Here is a 21,796-nt window from a genome sequence, read left to right on the forward strand (position 1 = left end):
AAGGGCAGTCAGAAGACTGGCTGAGCAGAGCTGGAGGGAGGGCTGCTGGAAAGAAGTAAAGGATCCTGTTGTCTGCACCCCTTTGTGTCACCTCCACTCCTCCCCACCCCTACCCCCCCACTCAGCCTAGAGACCAGCAGGCAGCTATTGCCTAATGCCTGGTTGGTCCACACAGGAGACTGTCCTGGCCAGAGCACCTCCTGCATGGGCCCCTCTGCATCCCACCTCCCCTAGTTGCTGCCTCTCTCCTTACCCTCCAACTTTTGTCTCTCCCACCACCATCACATCTCCCCTACTAAGGGCATTAAAGCAATCTGTGAAGGGGCCCTGCTCCCCCTTTCTAGATCTTTTCAAGAGCAGGGTTGAAAACTATCCCCACTCACCCACCCCCATGGGCCACGGCTCTGGACCTAGTAGTAATCCTCGGCCTCTTCACTCTCAGCCTCCTTCTCAGGAAACAGGTGCAGGAATGACAGCTGGGGGATGCCTGTGGAGTTCAGCTGGTCTGCAAACACATGGGGACAAAGGAGAGAGAACAGGAAAGAGGGCTGTCAGTGCCCATGTATCCCAGTCTGTGAGAAAGCCATGCTTGTGTGTGTACCCACATGCATATACACACATGGACACACATTCAAAGGCATGAATCCACCACCTTCCCCCAGCCCCCAGAGCTCAGGGCTCTCCCTTACCCAGTGTGAGCACTGTCAGGCTAGCTGGGGCCTCAACCTGGCCGAGGGCATTGCGGGCCAGGCAGCGGTAGATGCCCTCATCGCTAGGACGCACAGCCTGGATCTGCAGCCAGCCCGTCACCTCAAACCTCTGGGGTCCACCCCTAAACTGGAGCCAGGAGGAGTCAGCAGCATCGTTCTAGAGGGACCGTGGGCTGCCCCGGGGAGGCCTCTGCTCCCTGTCCCTACCTGCACAGAGATGTGGGGGTCATCCCCTGGCAGTTGAATGTCCAAGCCGTCCTTTCTCCACTCGATGGAAGCCATGGGGTAGGCAAACACTTCACAGCCAAAGATCACATCCTGCCCCGTCACGTTCCAAATGTCATATGGATGCGACACAATCTGGGGCTCTGGGGGTGGAGATAGGAGGCCTAAGAACAGGATGGCACATCCAGCCCAGCAAGGACCCCATATACAAACCATTTTGAATGTGTTTGTGAGGGAATACATATATGCTGAAGTAAATACACATCCATAAACAAGACATGACACATACACAAATGTAGCTGCAGGTACACACAAGGGTGGGAACACAGCGATGGAAATGCACAGGCAGACAAAATGCGCAAACAAGCACAGAGACCCACACCTCAGCTTGGCAACCACACTCTGTCCCTGGTTGCTCCCCTGTCCTCATTCCACCCTCTAGGCCCCTACCCTGCTGGACTTGTAAGCAACACCTCCCTCCCCCACACCCTCCCCGTTCTCTAACCAGGTCCTGCTGCCAAAGGCCCGAAGATCAGCCCTTCCCCCACCCCACCCTGGTGGTGGGGCAGTCCACGTGGCAAAGGCAAGGACACTGAAATCAATATGGGCAGCAGGCAGAAAGCCTGGGGTCGTGGGGGGACCCTCCAGCAGAGCGTTTACTTTCCCAGCAGCCCCAGCCAAGCCAGACCCCTCAAAGGGGCTCAGGAAGTGAAGGTTACTAGAGCTGCCAAAGAAAACTTGAGGCTTGAATAGCCCTCAGCCCGCTGGGATGGGGGAGGAGGAGCTAGAAGAGTCCCCCTGCTCCACTAAGCCCTAAACGCAGAGGAAAGGGGAGCGTGGGCAGAGGCCCAGAGACTAGGTTAACTAAGCACTGGCTCTACGGAGCCGCCCAAAAGAAACCGGATTGCATCTCACAGGAACCCAAGTTTCCCTGCCTGAATTCTAGTGGTCTGGGCAAAGTCTGAGAGTCTCTCTTCACTCTCTCAATTTTGAGGCCAAGCGTTGGCTATGTGCCTGCTCTCTCAGAGGGTTGGTCTCTGCCAGCCAGGTCTGGAGCTTTCACGCGCCCCAGCGCACGCTGCTTATTGACAAAGCTCCGGACCCGCACCTTCAGGCGGTGGCTTCTGCGGACCGGCCCCGAGAGCAAACTCTTATAATGGACTCGAGGCCTCCCTGGCGTCAACTTTTTCGCTCCGCTGGCCAGAGACCAATGCCGTCGGGGACCGGGGAGCACCGCCTTGAGAAACCCAAGTGGCGGGGGTCGGGGTCGTGGGCCGTGCGTACCCGATTCGCAGGGCCCGGGGTGCGCCACGGTGAGGTTGGCGTCCGGCCGAGCGCGGGCCGCCTCCTGCAGGCGGCAGATCTGAGCGTAGGTGCGGCCGTCGGAACCGCAGAGAGGGCGCTGCGAGCGGCAGGCACACAGCGGCTCGGGCACCTCTCCGCGGCTCAGGTCGCCACCAGCGTCCAAGTGGCACTCAAGCTGCTCGCCGCAACGCCCGTAGAAGTGGGCACTGGGGTCCAGGTCGCAGAGCTGGCCCTCGAGATTGGCGCATTCCCAGCAGCAGCCGCACGCGTCGCGCACCCGGCCGGCCAGGCAGCCCCGCGGCGAGGCGCACTCTTCTGGCCGGCAGGGAGCGCAGCCCTCGCCCTCCGCCAGCAGCCGTAGCCAGCCGCGCCGCAGGTAATCGGGGCCTACTGATGGCCGCGCGCCAGCCGGGGACGGCGTCCGCACCACCAGGAGTAGCAGCAGCAGCAGCAGCACGGGCAGCGGCAAGGCAGCTGCGGGCGGCTGGGGCATGATTAGCTGGAAGCCTCGAGAGCACTAGGGGCTTCAGCGCGTGCGTGGCACCCTGCCGGGGATGGAAACCAGGTCAGGAGGTCAGAAGCAACCTCCTTGTTACTCGTACCAACTTGGACCCTAGCAGTGCCCCCTCCCCTGCTACCCTGGAGTCAAGTGTCGAAGGGTCATAGGAGGGGTCATCCAGTTACGCTGGGTGGTAATTGATTGGGCTGTTTTGGGGGGTTGGGGAGAGGTGAGAGGAGGGAACGATAAAGCTCAAGCACACACGCGCACCACCACTACTACCACCACCACCACAAACCATCCAACTTCGAAGCTTCCTGCCCTAGAGGTGGGTGGGAATGGCTGGTCCTAGGAGGAAGGAGTTGTTAATAAGGGTGGAAAGGGGGTGGAGCGGGGGAGGTTGTGTGTGTTAGGGTGGGGGTGGGGTGATGCCCTGGGGCCCAGAGCGCTCACCTGGTGTCCGGGACTATGCCCCTCAGAGCAGCCGTGACTCCTGTCCGAAAAAGCAGGCAGTGGAAAGGAATCGGGTGGGCCCGCCAGCCACCTCTGCTCCGACTTGAGAATCTCTGACAGAGTCCACGGACTGGCACTCAGAGAGCAGCTCCTCCGCCCCCTCTCCCCGCCCCTCGACGTTGCATACCCCACCCCCTCCCCTAGTTCTGAAGCTGCCAATTTTATGCAGCCGTACGGGACCCTCCTGGGCCACTTCCCCCTAGCCTGGTCCAAACTCACAGTAAGAACAGAACAGCAGTAACCGGACACCCAAGCTGGGGAAGGACTAGAGATGGGGTGGAGTGCGGGTTCGGAGTAGGGGATGGGAGGGTGGGGGGTAGTTGGGAAGTTAGAGTTGGTTGAAAGGCTAGGCCCTGTCCCATCTGACTTTACAGTCCAATCCGCTAGAGCAGCTGCAAAAATGACAAGGAGGTAGGAATTCTTGTGCCAAGTCGGGCGCTCCTGCAGGGCAAAGCCAACCAACGTCGTCTCCCCGCAGCCCAGGGGCGATTGCAGGCTTGTCCACCCCACTTCCCCACCAAGTCGCAGACCAGAGACTCGGCGTTTACTTCTGCCTCCTCACATCTGGCCTCCTCCTCCCTCCCCAAATCCGGCAGGTGCTCCAACCCGAGGAGGAGCCGGGTGATTATAGAGGTCCCAGCTGACCGGCGGCCGCTGGGAGAGGTGGGTGGGGCGCCTCCCCAGTGGGCAGCGCTCCGGGTCAGAATTACAGGTTATGGTTGCTAGGCCGGCAGGGCCAGAGGCATTCGGTCTCGCAGCCGCCACCGGCGCCACCGTGGCACTTCGGGCTGGGGGCGGGGAGGAGAACATTCCTGGAGGCCCGACCTCCGTACCGGGGGTCTGCCAGGCCCCGCCTCGGCCTGCCCCCAGCGGCTTACAGAAACCGCGCTGCAGTCCAGTTTGTAGGGGGCGGAGACTGAGCTTTGCAGCCAGGGAGGGGACGTTATTCAGTCAGGCTCCCTCCGGAAGGACCTGGCCCGGGGTGGACACCGGCCTCTCCATCAACCGCGAAGCTAGCGGCTGGGCCTCGGCCTCTGGACCGCCCAGGAGGACTGTCTCCGCATGCGCACTGGGTGCCGGGGAGTCGAGCTCTCGGAAGCGGTCAGAGACTCTCTCTCCAGACCTGAACGCAGCCAAGCCCCTTCATTTAGGGGTTCCCTCGAAGGGCTCTACTGAGGTGTCCCTAGCCAGATACACAGTCACCCTAGTCTCTAAAACGCAGAAGACTGAAGGGAAGCAAACTTCACGCGATGTCTCGTAACTGTCGCGAGAATCAAAACAGGAAGGAAGTCTAGGAATTCAGAACAGGAAAAGCCCGCGGGTTTTAAACCGTAAAAAGAATGGGTGGAGCCCGGTAAGGCTGATGGTTGTGGGTAATTCCTTGTCCTTGGCCCTGGGGGGCAACTGAGAGTGTCGACCTGGGGCAGAAGTGAACTGTAAGAGAACTGCGGGAAGCCCTGAAAAAAAAGGGGGATGGGGGACTTGAAATTGCGGAGCTGACTAATGGAGCCACCCAAGGACAGGTCTCTGGCTCTGGTTTACAAAGTACCATGAGGGCTGAGATCGATGTCCGGGTTACAGAGCGGAAGCAATCCGGGATCTCTTAATGAATTGTTACCGGCTTCTAAAACCAGGAGCCAATATTTAAATAACAAACTCCACAGATCTAGAAACTCTTCACTTACCCACCTTGTAGCCGGTTGTTTACTTTCAGTCTCTGCTGTGCTCTTTACGTCTGGTATTAGGAATTGTGACTAACTCACCACTGTATCTTATAAACCTAGCCCCTCTCCTGGCAGCCCAATAAATTGTCGGTAAATATTTGTGGATTAAATGTGAAAGACTTTTCCTGAGTGTAAAAGTCCAAGTTTAACGTGGATTTTCGGAGTCGCTGACGAAGGCTGGATAGACAGGGAACGAGCGCCCTCTGGTGGTCTAGCGGTTGGTGACGAGAAGAGGACCATGCATACAGTAGGCACCAAAGTTGTTGACTCTACAGGACATCTTCTTTTATTAAGTAAAGATTTGTTTCAGGAAAACTCAACATATTGTAAAAATACGTTTAGAAGGGAATTTTTTTGCATAAGACACAATTTGAAAGTTTAGATACTTTCCCAGATCCCCATCATCTGACACTTTATCCACTAAGGCTCCAAAACACATTCAGTAACATCTATTCGCATCATAAATAGTAAATAAATAAATAAATTTAATAAATTTGCATACTTACACTTTGAAAATGTTGACTCAGTTTGACCGGATCATGCAAAATTGTTGGGCCACAGGAAAAGGATTCTCTTAATTCAGATGATGTGACTACTGCAAGGAAAGAAGCCAGGTGGCAGCATCCTTTGCATCGGCATGAGGGAGACTAGATTCAGGTGAGGAGGGTGAAGTTAAAATTTGTTGAAGAACAGATAATCCTGCCTCTTTCCTCTCCTTACTCTTTCCTATAGATTCTTGTACTGAAGAAGGAATGGGGTATAGAATATAGTTTGCTTTCCACTGTGAGCCATAGCCTGGAGTTCACGGTTATCATACATTTACTTTCTTTCAGCCACTGACCCATGAGATAATTGTTAAATATAATGACAGAATGAAATGGGTCCTAGACAAATGAACAATATAAGATGAAACACAGCATAAAGGATCAGTTTGGTAAGAAATTACTTGGGAGGACCCACACATTCTAACCTGTCACTTCTTGAACCCTATTTTGACACAACTAGTGAAAATTATAGGGTTGCAACTTTGGAAAAAGCAGAAGTGAAATAGATGGTCCAGATTGACCCGTTAGAAATGGATACAGAGAAATTGTGCTTCCAGTGAACATTAGAATCAGTTAAGTCAAAAAAGTCTCAACATAAATAATTAAGACGGAATACCTTGTAGCTACCTACTACGACAAATTGGTGAACTCGGTCAAAATGAAAAATACATGTTGGAAAATAGAGTTAAGTGAAGAGGAGAAGTATATGAATACTGATCACAGCTGTGTAAATATTATATATATCATCAACAAACACCCTAAGAGAGTGTGGAACAAGGCAAATGGTTGAGTATAATGCTCACAATCCTTTATTTTGTAAAATTATTTTTCATAATAAAAAAGTAGAGGCTACTTTTATAGGTAAATTAGGATGTTGAGATAAATGTAGAACGTTGGGCTAACCAGGTGGGAAGATAAGCATTATAATTCAGCAACAAAAAGCATTACCAAATGAAAGCTGGAACACCCAGCAGACTAGCTCTCTGGAATAGTTAAGGCATTAACTGGAATAGTTAAGGCAAGTTGAATGAGCTTTGTGACATGCAGAAAGAAATCAGGTGAAAATTTTCTTCAGCTTACTTTTATGTCACAGGAGGCAACTCCTTCCCCCAGGCTCCCAGTTTCCCAACCATCTTTTTTTTTTTTAATTAATTAATTAATTAATTTATGGCTGCGTCAGGGTCTTCTTCGTTGCTGCGCGCGGGCTTTCTCTAGTTGCGGTGAGCGGGGGCTGCTCTTCATTGCTGTGCACAGGCTTCTGACTGTTGTGGCTTCTCTTGTTGCAGAGCACAGGCTCTAGGCACATGGGCTTTGGTAGCTGTGGCTTGTGGACTGTAGAGCACAGGCTCAGTAGTTGTGGTGCACAGGCTTAGTTGCTCTGTGGCATGTGGGATCTTCCCAGACCAGGGCTCGAACCTGTGTCCCCTGCATTGGCAGGCAGATTCTTTTTTTTTTTTTTTTTTTTTTTTTGGCAGGCAGATTCTTAACCACTGCGCCACCAGGGAAGTCCCCCATCCACCTTTGAGATGGAAATCATAGCTCCATCTGACCTAACAATGTGGCCACATTTTGTATTGATAAACTTAGATGTGATGTAAAATCATTGACTCTTTCTATATTTCTGTTCTCTTTGTTTTTAACCTTTTTTAAAAAATTTTTGAAATATAACAGACAAGCAGAAAGGTGCACAAAGTAGATATAGAGTTTGATTAATTATTACAAAATAAACATTCGTGTGATCATCATCCAGGTCAAGAAATACAACATTGTTAACACCCCCAGAAGCCCCCATCATGATTAATCCCTCCTTTTCCCCCTGGATAACCACTTCTAAGCTCTATATTTTCATTTTACCTGGTTTTGACTTTTATATAAGTTAGGATACACCTAGGAATGGAATTGCTGCTTCTCATGATATGCATGCATTCAACAGTAGTTACTACCAAACCATTTTTCCAAATTTTTCCCCATTATGCCATATCCTTGCCAACACTTGGTATTGTCAGTCTTTTTAGTTTTAGCAATTAAATAAATATTTTAGAGCCTAAGATTCTAACATGACCCATCCTCCCCTGGATTTTCAAAAAGCTTTATTTTGAAATAATTTTTAGACTTATATAGAAATTACAAAAATAGCACAGAAGGTTCCCATGTATCCTTCACTCACCCTGACCCAATGATAATATTTTATTTAACCATAGTATAATTATCAGAAGCAGGACATTGGCATTGCTACAATACTATTAATTAAACTATGGGCATTAATTCAGATTTCACCTGTTTTTACATGTATTTGTGTGTGTGTGTGTGTGTGTGTGTGTGTGTGTGTGTTTATAATTGAAAATTTATCACATACATAGGTTTATGTAACCATGAGGTGAGTTAATGAGTCTTCTGGCGTATGAGAAGCTAAAGCTCATGCCAAGGGAAAAGCCAGTAGAATCTGCAATACTAGATAAAATGTCATTTACTATATAAGTTGCCTTTTCAATTATTACCCAGAGTCACTGAAGGGAAGGGAGGCTAGTTGTCAGGATAGCTAATACACTCACACTTTTCACTCTACATCTACCTGTTGGGGCAGCTGTGGGCATGGGGAGAGTCCCAGGTTCACTGGTTGAAGTCTACTTGTTGTTATGGCACACTTGGAAGGGAAGATTTGGTGATGGCAAGTGGTGTTCTCCAAAGCAGAAGGCTCTTCAGTCCCACCTGACTTTTCACTTGACAATTTTGTGTGAGGCCAGTGAGATACCTCCCTGCTGACACCTCTACAGTGACTCCTCATTCCTTCCACCATTATTTTATATAATGTCCAGATGATTACCAAACTTCTATCTCTGGCACAGACCTTTATCCTGAAAGTCACACCAATATATCCAAACTGATGAATCTCCTGATGTTTTCTTCTAAGCAGCCAAGGAAGAAGGCCATAAGCAGCTCCAGCCTACGTTATACTTATGGCTCCCAGAAAAAGCATCAGTACATCAAATTGCAGGGAAATATGTTATTGACTCTGCTGGGGTGATGTGCTCAACAGGAATTAATCACGTGGTTGAGGCCTGACCAGCCTGGAGCTCGTCTCCCCTGCAGCAGGTGTAGTCGATGCCCCGCCCCGCAAAGGTTACCTGCAGACAGTTCCTGTACAATCTCATGGGTCTCTCTACCTGAGGGAGTCCTCTGGCCCCTAGAGTGAGCTCAGCTAGCAGGGCAGTCTAAAAATGCCACAGAGTTAATTCAGGAGCAAGCCATAGCCAGCGAGGCCCAGGAGTTGGAGGATAAATACCCCTGCTTCCTTTCCTTTCAGTGGAATAATTCTGTGCTGTATTCTCTTCAGGCTTGCAGAAGGGCTCCCCCCTACTGATGCACCTTTTATTTACTTTTCCTCCCTTCTGTCACTTCCCCTCTCCTTCACTGTGTTTTCTGGGATAACCTCCCAAACAATCCCTGTCTTGGGTTCTGCTTTCTGGGGAATCAAAATTAAGATAACCTCTGTAGAGGGAGGAGGCCATCTGTCTGAGAGCCCCATCAAGACCATATGGACGAGGAAAACTTCTTGGACCCCAAACTACATTTGTTAGTGACAGTATCCTTGCTTACATTCCACTTTCAACCTTTGCTCTTAAGACATAACACAGTTTAGCGTTGGCTTCTGTGGGGAGTTGGGCAATAGGTTAATATCCAAGACTCTCCTGAGCTGGCTGTTTCCTTGAAGCCAAGGAAGAAGTTGGGAAATGCATGCTAGAATTCCAAGGAAAAAATGGTGGGATGCTTTCCCAAGGGCTGACGGAAAATAAAGAGAACTTAACAGCAAGCCAGGAACTACTTGGTGTTTAGGCAACCAAATCACACATAGGATCCTGGACTCCAGGAGAGCATCAGAATATGGTAAGTGTAATGCTGAGCAGCGAACAGCTGCCATCTCTGTTCAGTTTGGGCAATTCGGTACTATCAGAACAGACGTGTTAGGAAGAACACGGGCTTGAAAGAAGAAACATGAGGCTCAGCATAAACCTTTGAGCATGTTATTGAGTCCATAAACCTTACATGTCGATATGCACAGCCTCACAAATCCCCAATTCCTTCGTGTATTTTCCACCATTTTCCCCAGGAGTAAGATACAGGGAGAGAGGTACCAAAAGATGACGATCAGGTGAACTCTGCCTGGCAATCCTCCTGCTGGTTCTGTCCCCCGACTGGGGGACACCCCAGTGGGAAATTTGTTGAGTAGAATCACACAGAAGTTGAGCTCAAGAATTGTGTAGAAATATGGCGTTTTAAGTTAAGGGACTGAAATCTTTGGGGTCCTGGGACTTGACCTGCTGTCACACTGCCCTCTACAACATTGTTTTATTTATTTATTTATTTATTTTTGTCTGTTTCTGTGCGTGGGCTTTTCTTTAGTTGCGGCGAGCGGGGGCCACTCTTCATCGTGGTGCGCGGGCCTCTCACTGTCGCGGCCTCTCTTGCTGCGGAGCACAAGCTCCAGACGCACAGGCTCAGTAGTTGTGGCGCACAGGCCTAGTTGCTCCGCGGCACGTGGGATCTTCCCAGACCAGGGCTCGAACCCGTGTCCCCTGCACTGACAGGCAGATTCTCAACCACTGCGCCACCAGGGAAGCCTTACAACATTTTTAAAGAATTTGGATTTATCACAAGAGCGAAGGCTGTCGTATATCAGTCTTGTGCGTTGGGAACTGTCAAGTGCTAACACTGGCCCAGCAGCCGGGTGCTGTCTGCAAAGCAGGCGGTAGCTGTAGTGGGAGGCAGCTTAAAATGCCCCACAGTCTAGGAAGGGCCTCCGAGAAGTTTTTATTTTAACATAGAATCCAGGCTTCCAGTCAGCTTTGCCAGCAGCTGTGACCCATCTGAACCTCAGTTTGTTCTGAGAAACGAAGATGAATTCAGCCTTCAAACATGTTGTATTTGGCACAGTGGGTTCTTTTTTCTTAATTGCCAATATTTAAATAATGAGAAATTTTATATAAAAATCCAGAATTTAGGGGCCGGAGTCGTTAGGCCAGGATGTTCAGAGAGGCCTAAGGCCAGCTGCTTCTAGTGCTGAGATAAGGAAGTGAGAAAAGTTGGAGCTAATATCTAAGCTCCTAGTGCTGCCAGATTTTTTGGGGAAAAAAACCCCCAGGGAATCTAGTCCACCCTGCAACCATTGAAGATGAGCATTGGCTGCTGTTTCAGGCAAGGCTGGCCCTCTCCAGCTCTCCACAGTCCCAACCAGGCTTACTTCCCTCACATAAGAATCCTGCTGCCCGGGCTTCCCTGGTGGCACAGTGGTTAAGAATCTGCCTGCCAATGCAGGGGACATGGGTTCGAGCCCTGGGCCGGGAAGGTCCCACATGCCACAGAGCAACAAAGCCTGTGATCCACAACTACTGAGCCTGTGCTCTAGAGCCCACAAGCCACAACTACTGAGCCCACCTGCCACAACTACTGAGGCCTGTGCACCTAGAGCCTGTGCTCCACAACAAGAGAAGCCACCCAATGAGAAGCCCACGCACTGCAACAAAGAGTAGCCCGGCTCGCCGCAACTAGAGAAAGCCTGCGCACAGCGCACAGCAACAAATACCCAACGCAGCCAAAAATAAATAAATAAATAAATTCATAAGAAAGGTTCTTGCTGGCCCATGTGGCCTTTGAGTTTATGATCCTTGAACTAGATGGTTACTTCAGCTCTAACATACAAAAACAATAGCTACCCCTTATCAAATGGTTCCAGTGTGCCAGGCACTGTGGCAAGCAATTTACATACATCAGCTTATTTCAGACTTACAAAGGTATTATTATTAACCTTAATTTTTAAATGAGAAAACTGAGGTTTGTACCTGTAGGTAAATTTGCCCACTGTCACACTAACCAGTAAACAACAGAGCCAAGACTTGAACCTGGGGCTGCCAACATCCAAGGCCCGATTCTAACCATCACGTTCATTATCCTGACGATATCGCTGTATCTTTGTCAGCCTAACTCCAGTGCAGCTGGAGCCAGAACTGCAGCTGGTGTTTTATAATTTAAACACCCTATATTCAGGAGCCAAGCTGTAGAAATACAGGTGAGTGTGCGCCCAGACGGCAGATCAGGAGGTAGGGAGGTGGTGGGGAACCTCGTTGGTCACAGCATCTGGTCATCTGAGGCCAAAGTGCTTCAGGGCTGGCATCAAAAGAAGACAACAGAGACGAGCTGGGGCTTCTGGGGAGGTGGCAGGGGGGAGGCAGGTCAGTCCCCCGTTAGAGGCCTTGGGGAGAACCTCCAGCGCCTCCTGGTGCTGAGACAGGCAGGTGGGAGGCGACAGGTGTTACAGCTGATACCTGAACTGCTAGAGTTGGCAGGAATCTTCCTGGCTATAGGTGGCTAGGGTGGAGGGGATGGTGACTGGAAATGTGGTGGCTCTCTGAGCTGGAGGGCAGCGTGAGCCCCTGAGCCATAGGGCCTAGGGGTCCCGCCCCAGCCTTCCTCATTCTTGTCCCTCTCCCCTCCTTGCTTGAGTGGTCGGTCTGTGGTGACCAGCGAGGCTCCTCTGCAGGAAGCAGCCAGCTACCTCACAGGGAAAAATAGCATCGGAGCCCTCCTTAGATGCAGACACACAGCAATTTACCCAAGGCCTCCGGACCACGGCCACGTGCAATGCGTGGAGGTAGGAAGGGAAAGGAGGAAAGGTCGCGTCCAGAGGCGCCTCAGCTCGGCCTGGGGGCTGGGCCGCAACGTGCCTGGCCCGGCGGGTAGCAGGGAGGATGAGGCGCCGTCCGGAGCCGAGGGCACCGAGCGGTTCCGCGGCCCAGTCAGATGGAGCCCTGACCCCGGCGGCTTGGGTGGGGTCCCGCATCCAAGGCACGGAGCGCCCTCTGCGAGGGCCGAGAACGCCGCAGGCAGATGGCAGCGCCGGGCTAGGTGGCCGGCGGAGGGAGCTCCAGCCCCGCCGGGGAAGTGGGGTGCGCCCCCATACCACCTGCGCGAGGGCACCTCGCCTGCGGGAGGAGGGGCGGGAGTCCGAGGCGGGTCGGATTCCCAGCCAGCTCTCTCCTCACAGGAGGCGTCCCATTATCCGGCGTCGTTAAAGAGCAATTAGATGGAAATTAAGCCGAGAACAAGTATTGATTATCTCATTAAGGCCGGGGGAGCCCTTTCTGTCGGTGAGAGTTTACCGCCGCTCACCCCATTATCTGCAAGGTGAAAGCCTGCGGTCTTCAAAACCTAGTGAAGTATCGATCTGGTCTCCATCCCCAAACCCAGTCCCGCCCTTCACCCCTAGCGTATGTGGGTTCTAGAGAGGTGACACGAGGGGTGTGACGAGGTGGAGGAAGAACTCAGGCCCCCACTCTCTCATCTTAGTACTTCCTCTGTAGTTGCCTTCATTTTCTGCTCCCAAGTCATTTCCCCACTGGAGCTGAGGGGTGAGGAGTAGGTGTGGGGATGGGAGAGGAAGATCACAGACAGTTCACAACTCTCCAGGCCTGGAGAGATGAGAATCCCCTAGTTTTACATCCAAGGAAGAGAAACTAGAGTCGAGACTTAATGGAAAGAATTTGCCCCTGTTGACACAGAGCATAGGGTACATGTGGCGCCCAAACCCCTGGAGGGAGGGGGAAAGGCTTAGTTCTGGGTGACCACCATCGCCAAGGAAGAGACACCTGGGACCACCCCACAGATTCCTCAACGCTTAGAAACCTCAGAATTCAGAAGGGGCTTCCTCAGGATCCCAGATGATGTGACCTTTGGAGAAAAATCACAGTGTGTTGGAGAGAAGAGTTGTTTTCATCCTGGCTCTGCTTCTAGTTGGTTGTGTGACCTCAGGCAAGTCACTTTGCCACTCTAGGCCACGGAATCCTCAAAAGAATGGAGTTGGAAGAGCTCTAAAGCTCTTGAGTCCTCAGGCACCATAATCTGACGGACTAAGTGCTGAGCTCCCAGCTGGCAGGCAGCTGTGTGCCCAGCTCCTGCCTGCCCTCCAGGAGCTATGACCTCAAGGGAGAGAAAACATCAAACTGATAATTACAGAAATAAGTTACAATTATAATACGAATTAGAAGAAAGAGTGCAGGTGCTGTGAGGGTGCTTAAGAAGGTGGTGGGGGAGTTTACACAGGAAACAGATATTTCAATCAAAAACACAGGGAACAAGCCTGTTGCCCACTCATCCATTCAACACACAATTACTGAAGGTGCTCCAGAGCCCATGGTGAGCAAAGCGATGGTCCCTTCCCCCTGGAGCCCCCAGTCCAGTGGGGGAGACAGACAATAATATAATCACACAGATAAAGGTGAAAGCACACATATGGTACATATACTGAAAAATATGACACGGGGAAATGAGCAAGAATAAGAAAAGGAATTGACTTGGGGGAGAGGGGGTCAAGGAAGCCTCTCCGAGAAAGCGAAGGTCAGTCCATCATTTAAGGTCAGAAATCCTTCAATCAAACCCTGGGGGAGGTGGGGGAGACCCCTGAAGAGGGTGCACCTGCCTCCCCTACTCGCCTAGCCTCAGAACAAGCCCAGGTCGGAGACAGAGCAGGGCCTAGAATTCCGGTCTCTGACACTCGCGACACCACTGTGGGACTCATCCGATAGCCTCAGGGACGCCTGGGGGCGGAAAAGGAGGTGGCAAGAGGGATGGCGGCGGCGAGTGGTGCGCCCGGCCCGCGCAAGGTTGGCCCGGCGCGTAGCGAGCGGCGCTGCAGCCGTATCTGGGCTCGTCTCCCTGCCCCGGAGCTGGGCAACTATTAATCTTGGTTGACGGTTTCTAATGTCCTAATTGGGAGGTGGGGAGAGCGGCCCAGTCCGCCCTAAAGGTAGAAGCGGCTAATGGGCCTCTTCATCACCGCCAGGAGCGGGTCCCTGGCGGAGCGCAAGGGGTTGCTGCAGCAGGTGAGACGCGGAGCCGGCGGCGGCCCTTAATGAAGCTGCCGGGGCTGCGGCGGACAGAGAGGGAGCTTGGGGAGGGAGGCGGTTCCGGGGGTGAGAGGACGGGTCGCCCATTCCCGTCCGAAATCCCAGCTCCGGGGCTCACCGGGGCGCCCTTTATCTGAAGAGGCCTCCTGGGGGCGCAGGGCTGGAGGGAAGGTGCTGGGTTAGACCTGCGTAGTTAGGGATCTTTTCAGAGGTGTCAGGAGTTGGGTGGGATACACGGGGAGGTGGAGGGTCTGAAAGCCCGAGGCTCCCTGCCGTAAGTAAGCAAGGACCGGGCACAATGTGGGCGCTTCGATGTTTGCTGACCTACGAGGCCTGTGCCCGACGTTTAATAAGAGGGGGTAGATGTTAGGAGCAAGTGTGAATTCGCGGGCATCCATGACCCCATGGCTCCAGAGCGCCTCGTCTTTTCATATTTGCGCCCCTTCCCCCTCTGTGACTCACCTTCCCTTCTGGGGCGGGTCTGTGAGCTCCCAGTCCTCCAACTCTCAAGCGCGTCCCCTCCTCCAGCATATGCTAGCGGGACCTGCCGCTAACCCAGTCCTCCCAAGGCAGCCCTCCTCACCCCCACCCCCATCCAGGTCCAAACTGCCCGGGGAAGCAGGGTTGGGAGGGGATCGCCCACGCAGCCGCTCCTCAGCCCTCCCCTGGGGCCCGCCGCGCCGTGGAGCCCCGGCTTCTCTGCGGGATTCGCCGTCCGTCTCTCGCTCGCTGTCAGCCTCTTTCCCGCCCGCTCCCCGCTCCAGCCGCATCAGAAATATATTGTATTCTCACCTAATCCTGTTCAATTACAGCATAATAAAACACATAATAAAAACCTAATTCATTTTTCTCCCGTGCCCACCATCTCCCGGCATCTTTTTGCTCGGGATTAAAAATTTGTCTTCATGTTTGTGGCACCGCAGTCCCGGCACCTCCGCATCTTTAATATATGAGCCGGGGCGCTAGGGACCCGCCGGTTCTGCAGTCTTCGCGCCGGGAAGGCGCCCACCAGTCACCTGAGGATGCGGGCGGGGAAGTAGAGAGAAGCATAGACCTGCATGGGGACCCAGCGGCACCCACCCCTCCCTCCCCGGGGATGGGGGCGGATCAAAGGCCCCAGATTTCCGGGGGCCGAGAGATAGCGCGTCTATTTGTCCAGCAGACCCAGTGTGGCCTCCAGGGGGCGTAGTGTGGGGCAGGTCTCTGGAGATTTTACCAAGGAGGCTGGGCTACCTGATGCAACCCAGCTGAAGGTGCAGAGCAGAGCCGTCAAGGCGGCGCCCCACTGTCCTCAGCCTCTATTCTCTCCTTTGCTTCTGATCTTCTGAGCTGACCAGGTCAATGCGGCTCTGACTTCCAAGTTACCACCACCATCCCCAGTCCCTAGGAACGCTCTACCACCCTCTGATCACATTGTGAACACCTGTATCACTGAAACAAGATTAAGACTCCCCAGAAGCAATTATTAAGAATTTAATAAGAGAAAGTTTCCTACAGAGGCACAGTACTTGCTGAGCTTACAGAGGGGCCAGGTCTGAGACCCAAATGCAACCCAATGATATTCCCTCATTCCTTCATTCATTTAGGGCAGGGGTTCCCAAATTTTCTACATTCATGGAGCCCTTAGTTTTTCAGTGATTTTTTTCACAGTACCCTAGGCCAAAAGAAATATCTTAACAATTCCCTTTAAATACTTAGGTCTAGGGCTTCCCTGGTGGCTCAGTGGTTGAGAATCTGCCTGCCAATGCAGGGGACATGGGTTCGGGCCCTGGTCCGGGAAGATCCCACATGCCGGAGCAACTAAACCCGTGTGCCACAACTACTGAGCCTGTGCTCTAGAGCCTGTGAGCCACAACTACTGAGCCTGCGTGCCACAACTACTGAAGCCCGTGCGCCTAGAGCCCGTGCTCCGCAGCAAGGGAAGCCACGGCAATGAGAAGCCCTCACACCACAACAAAGAGCAGTCCCCACTCGCCGCAACTACAGAAAGCCCGCGCGCAGCAACGAAGACCCAACACGGCCAAAAAAAGTACTTAGGGCCAAACAATTTAATAAATATTTACATCCTAACTCCTTCATAGCCATTTGAAAAACGAACACACATAAATTGGAAGAAAAAAAGAATATTTTTTACATTATTCTTAAGTTCGATTACTAATGAATGGAATGTGTGTCTGTTGGGCTCTGCATAACTTCTCAAAACTTGGAATCAGCTTGGATACTGCCACCGGTTCCTGTTCCACACTGACTTTTGTGCAATTCTTGCTGTTTGTCACAGCAACCATCAAAAACCCAGTTTTGCAAAGACATCATTGAAAGTGATGTAGCACAAACTAGTTTTGAAACTGTGAACTACCTCAAGCTAGTAGTTTGTGCAGTGTCTAGCAAATGTCGAGTATTGCTGGATTTCCCTCAAAAACTTTAAATGTCTGGCAGTCCTATGAGTTCATTGTGGCACCCTGGGGTGCCTCAGTGTACAGTTTGGAAACCACAGACTTAGGGAATCTACCTGTTTTCTTTAAGCAACAAGCCTCCTTAGTGGTCTTGGAAAGGTTGGGATGGCTGAACAGAGGTCATCTGATTTGGCCACAGGAAAAGAACTTGAATCTTATCCACAACTCAGAGGTCAGATCTAAGGAGGGGAGTCTGACAGCCTGGGGGTTGAGGTGTTAGTCTTACATCACTGTTACCCAGCACCACCTTCCACCCCACTGTACCTTGGTGCCCTGGAAAGGAGGTCATGACAATGAAACTATATCACCAGAGACCAGCAACTCTGCGTGGGACTACTCTATAGGAACTGGACAAGAATGAGGTGAAGGTGTCTCCTTTCCAGCATGCCTTAAATGATGGCTGCTCGGTGCCCTCCCCAAGAAGTGGCAGAGGTGGAGGGCAGGTCAGCACCCCCGGGAACTGCCAAAAGGAAAAGGCATTGGCATGTGCAAGGAAGCAGATAGCACATTTGGAGACAGTGGCTCTGATTACATGTTAGATACTTTCTCCCTCACCTCCCTGCATTTAGGACTCCTAGGGAGACACAGAAGAGGGAGGGCTGAGCTCCTTCTCTTGCTGGCTATCGTATGTAGGGACATCTCTAGGGATAAGCTTCATTTTGCCTAGGGGACTTTTCAAGCCACATTACCCCCAAGATTCTGACATGCCTCCTTGGGAGGACATGCTCCCCATCCTCAAGGCTGAAAATCACTGAAGCTGTGAGCCATTGTTTCTGTTGTGAATATGTCATATCTTTTAGGTTTGTTGAGGAGTAAAACAGATTGAGAACCACTCGGTTAGTGGTTAGTAACCTAGGACCAACATATGAGTGGGGTTTAGGGCACTTCTGGATTCCACATTCATTTATTCAGGAAACATGTATTGTGTACCTACTGTGGTTCGGGCACTATTATAGGTGCTGTGGGCATATAAAAGTGAAGATATGAATAGTTGCTTAATGGGTAGAGAGTTTCAGACATGCAAAATGAAAAAGTTATGAAGATCAGCTCCACAACAATGTGAATATACTTAACACTACTGAACTTAAACATGGTTAAGACGGTTTTTATGTTATGAATTTTTCATCACAATAAAAAGTGAATATCGGGCTTCCCTGGTAGTGCAGTGGTTGGGAGTCTGCCTGCCAGTGCGGGGGACATGGGTTCGAACCCTGGTCCGGGAAGATCCCACATGCCACGGAGCAGTTGAGCCCGTGTGCCACAACTGCTGAGCCTGCGCTCTGGAGCCTGCGGGCCACAGCTGCTGATCCTGCGTGCCACAACTGGTGAAGCCCACGTGCCTAGAGCCCGTGCACCGCAACGAAGAGTGGCCCCCGCTCGCGGCAACTAGAGAAAGCCCGCGCGCAGCAACAAGGACCCAACGCAGCCAAAAATAAATAAATAATTTTTTTAAAAAAGTGAATATCACAATAAAATGCTGCCTGTCCTCACGTTTTTCATTTAAGCTGGAGAAAATCATTTGTATAGGATCAATAGGAATACATGTTGTAGCAAATACCAATCAAGTTAAGTCCCAGCCAAAGTGAGAGAGTGGCATGGACATATACACACTACCAAATGTAAAACCGATAGCTAGTGGGAAGCAGCCGCATGGCACAGGGAGATCAGCTCGGTGGTTTGTGACCACCTAGAGGGATGGGATAGGGAGGGTGGGAGGGAGGGAGACACAAGAGGGAGGGGATATGGGGATACATGTATACATATAGCTGATTCACTTTGTTATACAGCAGAAACTAACACACCATTGTAAAGCAATTATACTCCAATAAGGATGTTAATAAATAAATGAATGAAGAGCAGTAATTATAAAAAACAAAATAAAACTTACATCCCAGCTCATAACTGCCCTTCTTTGAGGACAGCCCCAACCACAGAGGTGGACCTGAAGTAATGATGTGTAGTGTCCTTGCAACTTGACCCTGACCTCTGGCCACCTCCTAGAGGTAGACAACTGATCTAAGCTGTACCAATTTTTCAGACTTGAACGGAGAGACTGAAGCTGGCTGAAGCTGTTACCTTCATGGCAGTGTCCATATACTCCCATTGTTGAGGCCTCCAGAACTGCCCAGCTTCTTGCCCTTTCCAAGGCCTGGTTGGTTAGCTCCATGTCTGATTCTGAGAGCTACGGCAGAATCCTTCCAATACATCCCTCCATTTACCGAAGCTAGCCACAATCATTCTCTATTGCTTTCTACAAATAACTTCAATTATAACCCAAACCAGTGGTGCCCCTTCTGGGAAATAAAAGTTGTCAATTGAGGATTTGCTGGTAATAGGGGAGGGGAGGTCTTCAGTCAGAAAATAGCATGGGTGGTTGATTTATAGGTTAAAATAGCAAACTCTTGTTGCATAAGCAAACACTTTACCCTGAAGGAGCTGTGTATTGCTTGTTACAGGCACAGGGTTATTTTCCTACTGGAGGTATGGGGATGGGAGGAGGACAGAGTTGTGTAAGTAGCCTAAATTATTCCGAGTTCCTCCCCCATTCTCCTGGTCGTTATTCAGTTGCCAAATGTCGCTGGTCTGAGAAGACTGGAAGGAGGAAGCTGGAGGAGTCTGTGGCCTGAAGCTGAGGCTGCTGTTGCTGGGCTGGGACTGCCAGTCAGGAAAAAGATGTGTATAAAAGAAGAGAGAAGGGAGCAGCCCCAGAAGCTGTCTTTTGGACACTGATCCAGCTGGTTCGAGGTTCCTCCACAAGTCCTAACAAAAGGTTGCCCGGCATTAGGACCTGAGATCACTGCAACGTGCGGGGAGACTGAGGAAGAGGGTACCGAGAGAGGTGCCTTAATGCCTGCCCTGCACGGAGCTGCGTCCCTGCAGATGGGAAGGCCCTCTTCACCCAACAGCCCATTTCTACTCAGCGCCAGGCACAGAGCCACACTTAGCAGAGTTCAGTGAACTGTGGGATACAAGGGTGGAGAGACGGAGAGACCACGGCAGGTGCAAGAGGCAGGACCAACAGCCTCGCAGGCCACTGGAAAAAATCGGGGCTTGGGACCCAGGAGGGGCCTCGCGTGATTCCTCAATAACCTCGCGGATTTCTAGGCGGGAAGTCAAAGGGCGGGCCCTGGGATGCTCTTGGATTTCGAAACTGGAAAGTAGGGAGGGGATTTGGCGGATTTAACGGTTCAGGACCGAGGTCATCAAGGAAGCGGATCTTTGACGTAGGTTCCAGGATCAGGTAGGCGAGGTGAATCGTATCCCCGGCCTGCGGCGCTTAAGTCACTGCCCGGGAAACGGGAAGGAGGCGGAGCCAGCCGAATTTTGACTGACAGGAGCCGAGCAGGGGCGGGACTCTGCTTCTGACTGGCTATGTCCCCCACGAGGGGCGTGGCTCACCTATGACTAACAGGCCCAGGGGCGGGGCTGGCTTGAGACTGACAAGCTTGACGGGGAGGAAATAGGACTTGGTTTTGGCTCTTTGGACAACAGCCAGGGCGGAACTAGGGTGGTCTGACTGGCATGAGTCCCCAGGGCCTGAGCTAAAGCTGGCCCAAACCACCTGTCCTTAAGATGCCGGCCGTTAGCCCCAGTGACCAAGGAAAAGAGCAGGATATGGCCACCTGGTCCCCTCCCTATGGCCAGGGTAAGCCAGGCCTCCAGGTCCAAGCCATTTTTTCCCTTAGAACGTAGGCCAGGAGAGAGAAAGAAGGCTGGGGAGAAAGGCCAAGGATGCAGACGCAGGTTCCCAGAGAGGGTTCCTGGAGTCTGAGCACTGGGAGGAAGAGAGGAGGCCCAAGAATGGGGCCGATTATTTAACTGTGAGAAAAGTGCTATCTCTACCCAAATGCTGACTTCCGAGGAAAATTCCAAGCATGTGGAGGCAGTCTGGAAAACATGCCTGGCTAGGATTTGCCCCTAGAGAACCTGTGAAGTTAGCTTAAACCAACCGTTTTTTCTTTGAGAAGCTGGTATGGAACTAGGAATGAAAGATGGCAGGAAAGCCTTTCTTCTAACTGGCCCACTGGTGCCCTGGCCAGCCTTCTCTCTGACATGGTTTAGTATTATCTGCAGAGCACAGATAATTGTTATTAAATGTTCTTAATGATTTTGTTTTACAGAGATTCCAGCACCTCACTCCCCAAGTGGGTTTCTTTTACCTAGATTTTCCAGTAAAAGTGCAAGGCCTCTCTTCAAGGGTAACTTCCTTAATGTCTTTAATAAGCCTGTGTCTTTGCTATGAATGGACATAACATGTCCGGCCTCACAGGGGTGGTTGTGGAGATCGAAGGAGACAATGAACTTAAAGCACTTGGCTTCAGTAAGCCTGCCTGGCACAACAGGGAAGGACTCAATGAGCAGTAGCTGGTGTCACCCCCACTGCCCATCAAGTAAACTCCTACTTCCTAAGAGGATCGAGTGAGCGCAGGCCAGGGTAACAGGTCACTTGAGGCTGTTGTGGGACCATTCAGCTTTAAAGATTTCTCCTGACCACCTAGTGTGAGAGCTTTAGGCTGAAAAAAAGGGAGATGAGGGGTATTTCCTGCAGGGAATAGGGAATGGATTTTGTTATAGATTCATTCACATTTATTCTTTTGAATCTTCCTAAGCCGAGACTTGGGGTAAAAGAGGCAACTATTGGGGGAATTCCCCGGTGGTCCAGTGGTTAGGACTGTGCACTTTCACTGCTGAGGGCAGAGGGCGCGGGTTCAATCCCTGGTCAGGGAACTAAGATCCCGCAATCCACAGGGCCAAAAAAAAAAAAAAAAAGACGACTATACACTGTTTAATAGTAGCTCTCACCAGTTTTACATAGGCGTGAACAAGACTTTGGGCCTTATTTTTCCCGGAAAAAAAAAGGCGGGGGTCATAAGCAGGGAGGGAGTAGAGGGCCCTGGGGTGGGGGGAAGGGGTGTTAACTAGCA

General features: G+C 51.4%; 1 protein-coding gene across 1 annotated transcript; it reads right to left on the reverse strand.

Annotated features, from left to right (window-relative positions):
- Window positions 1-410: 410 nt before the first annotated feature.
- Window positions 411-15,188, reverse strand: KAZALD1 (Kazal type serine peptidase inhibitor domain 1). The gene is made up of 7 exons (XM_065893892.1): window positions 15,002-15,188; window positions 12,207-12,498; window positions 4,225-4,375; window positions 2,220-2,739; window positions 918-1,078; window positions 690-837; window positions 411-505 (listed from the first exon to the last, which is right to left on the reverse strand). Exons 1-7 carry the CDS (start codon window positions 15,186-15,188, stop codon window positions 411-413), a joined length of 1,554 nt encoding a protein of 517 aa, XP_065749964.1.
- Window positions 15,189-21,796: the final 6,608 nt, after the last annotated feature.

This window comes from Phocoena phocoena, chromosome 16, assembly GCF_963924675.1.
Source record: "Phocoena phocoena chromosome 16, mPhoPho1.1, whole genome shotgun sequence".
NCBI classification, from domain to species: Eukaryota; Metazoa; Chordata; class Mammalia; order Artiodactyla; family Phocoenidae; genus Phocoena; species Phocoena phocoena.

What these genes read in the sequence shown, in the direction of transcription:
- KAZALD1 (XM_065893892.1), bottom strand. Translation starts at nt 15,188, where the DNA reads ATGCGGCTGGAGCGGGGAGCGGGCGGGAAAGAGGCTGACAGCGAGCGA. An exon ending in AGCCCCCAGGCCGAGCTGAG is followed by an intron (nt 4,376 to 12,206) that starts GCGCCTCTGGAC and finishes GGCTGCGTTCAG; the next exon opens with GTCTGGAGAGAGAGTCTCTG. An exon ending in CCCCGGGCCCTGCGAATCGG is followed by an intron (nt 1,079 to 2,219) that starts GTACGCACGGCC and finishes CTCCACCCCCAG; the next exon opens with AGCCCCAGATTGTGTCGCAT.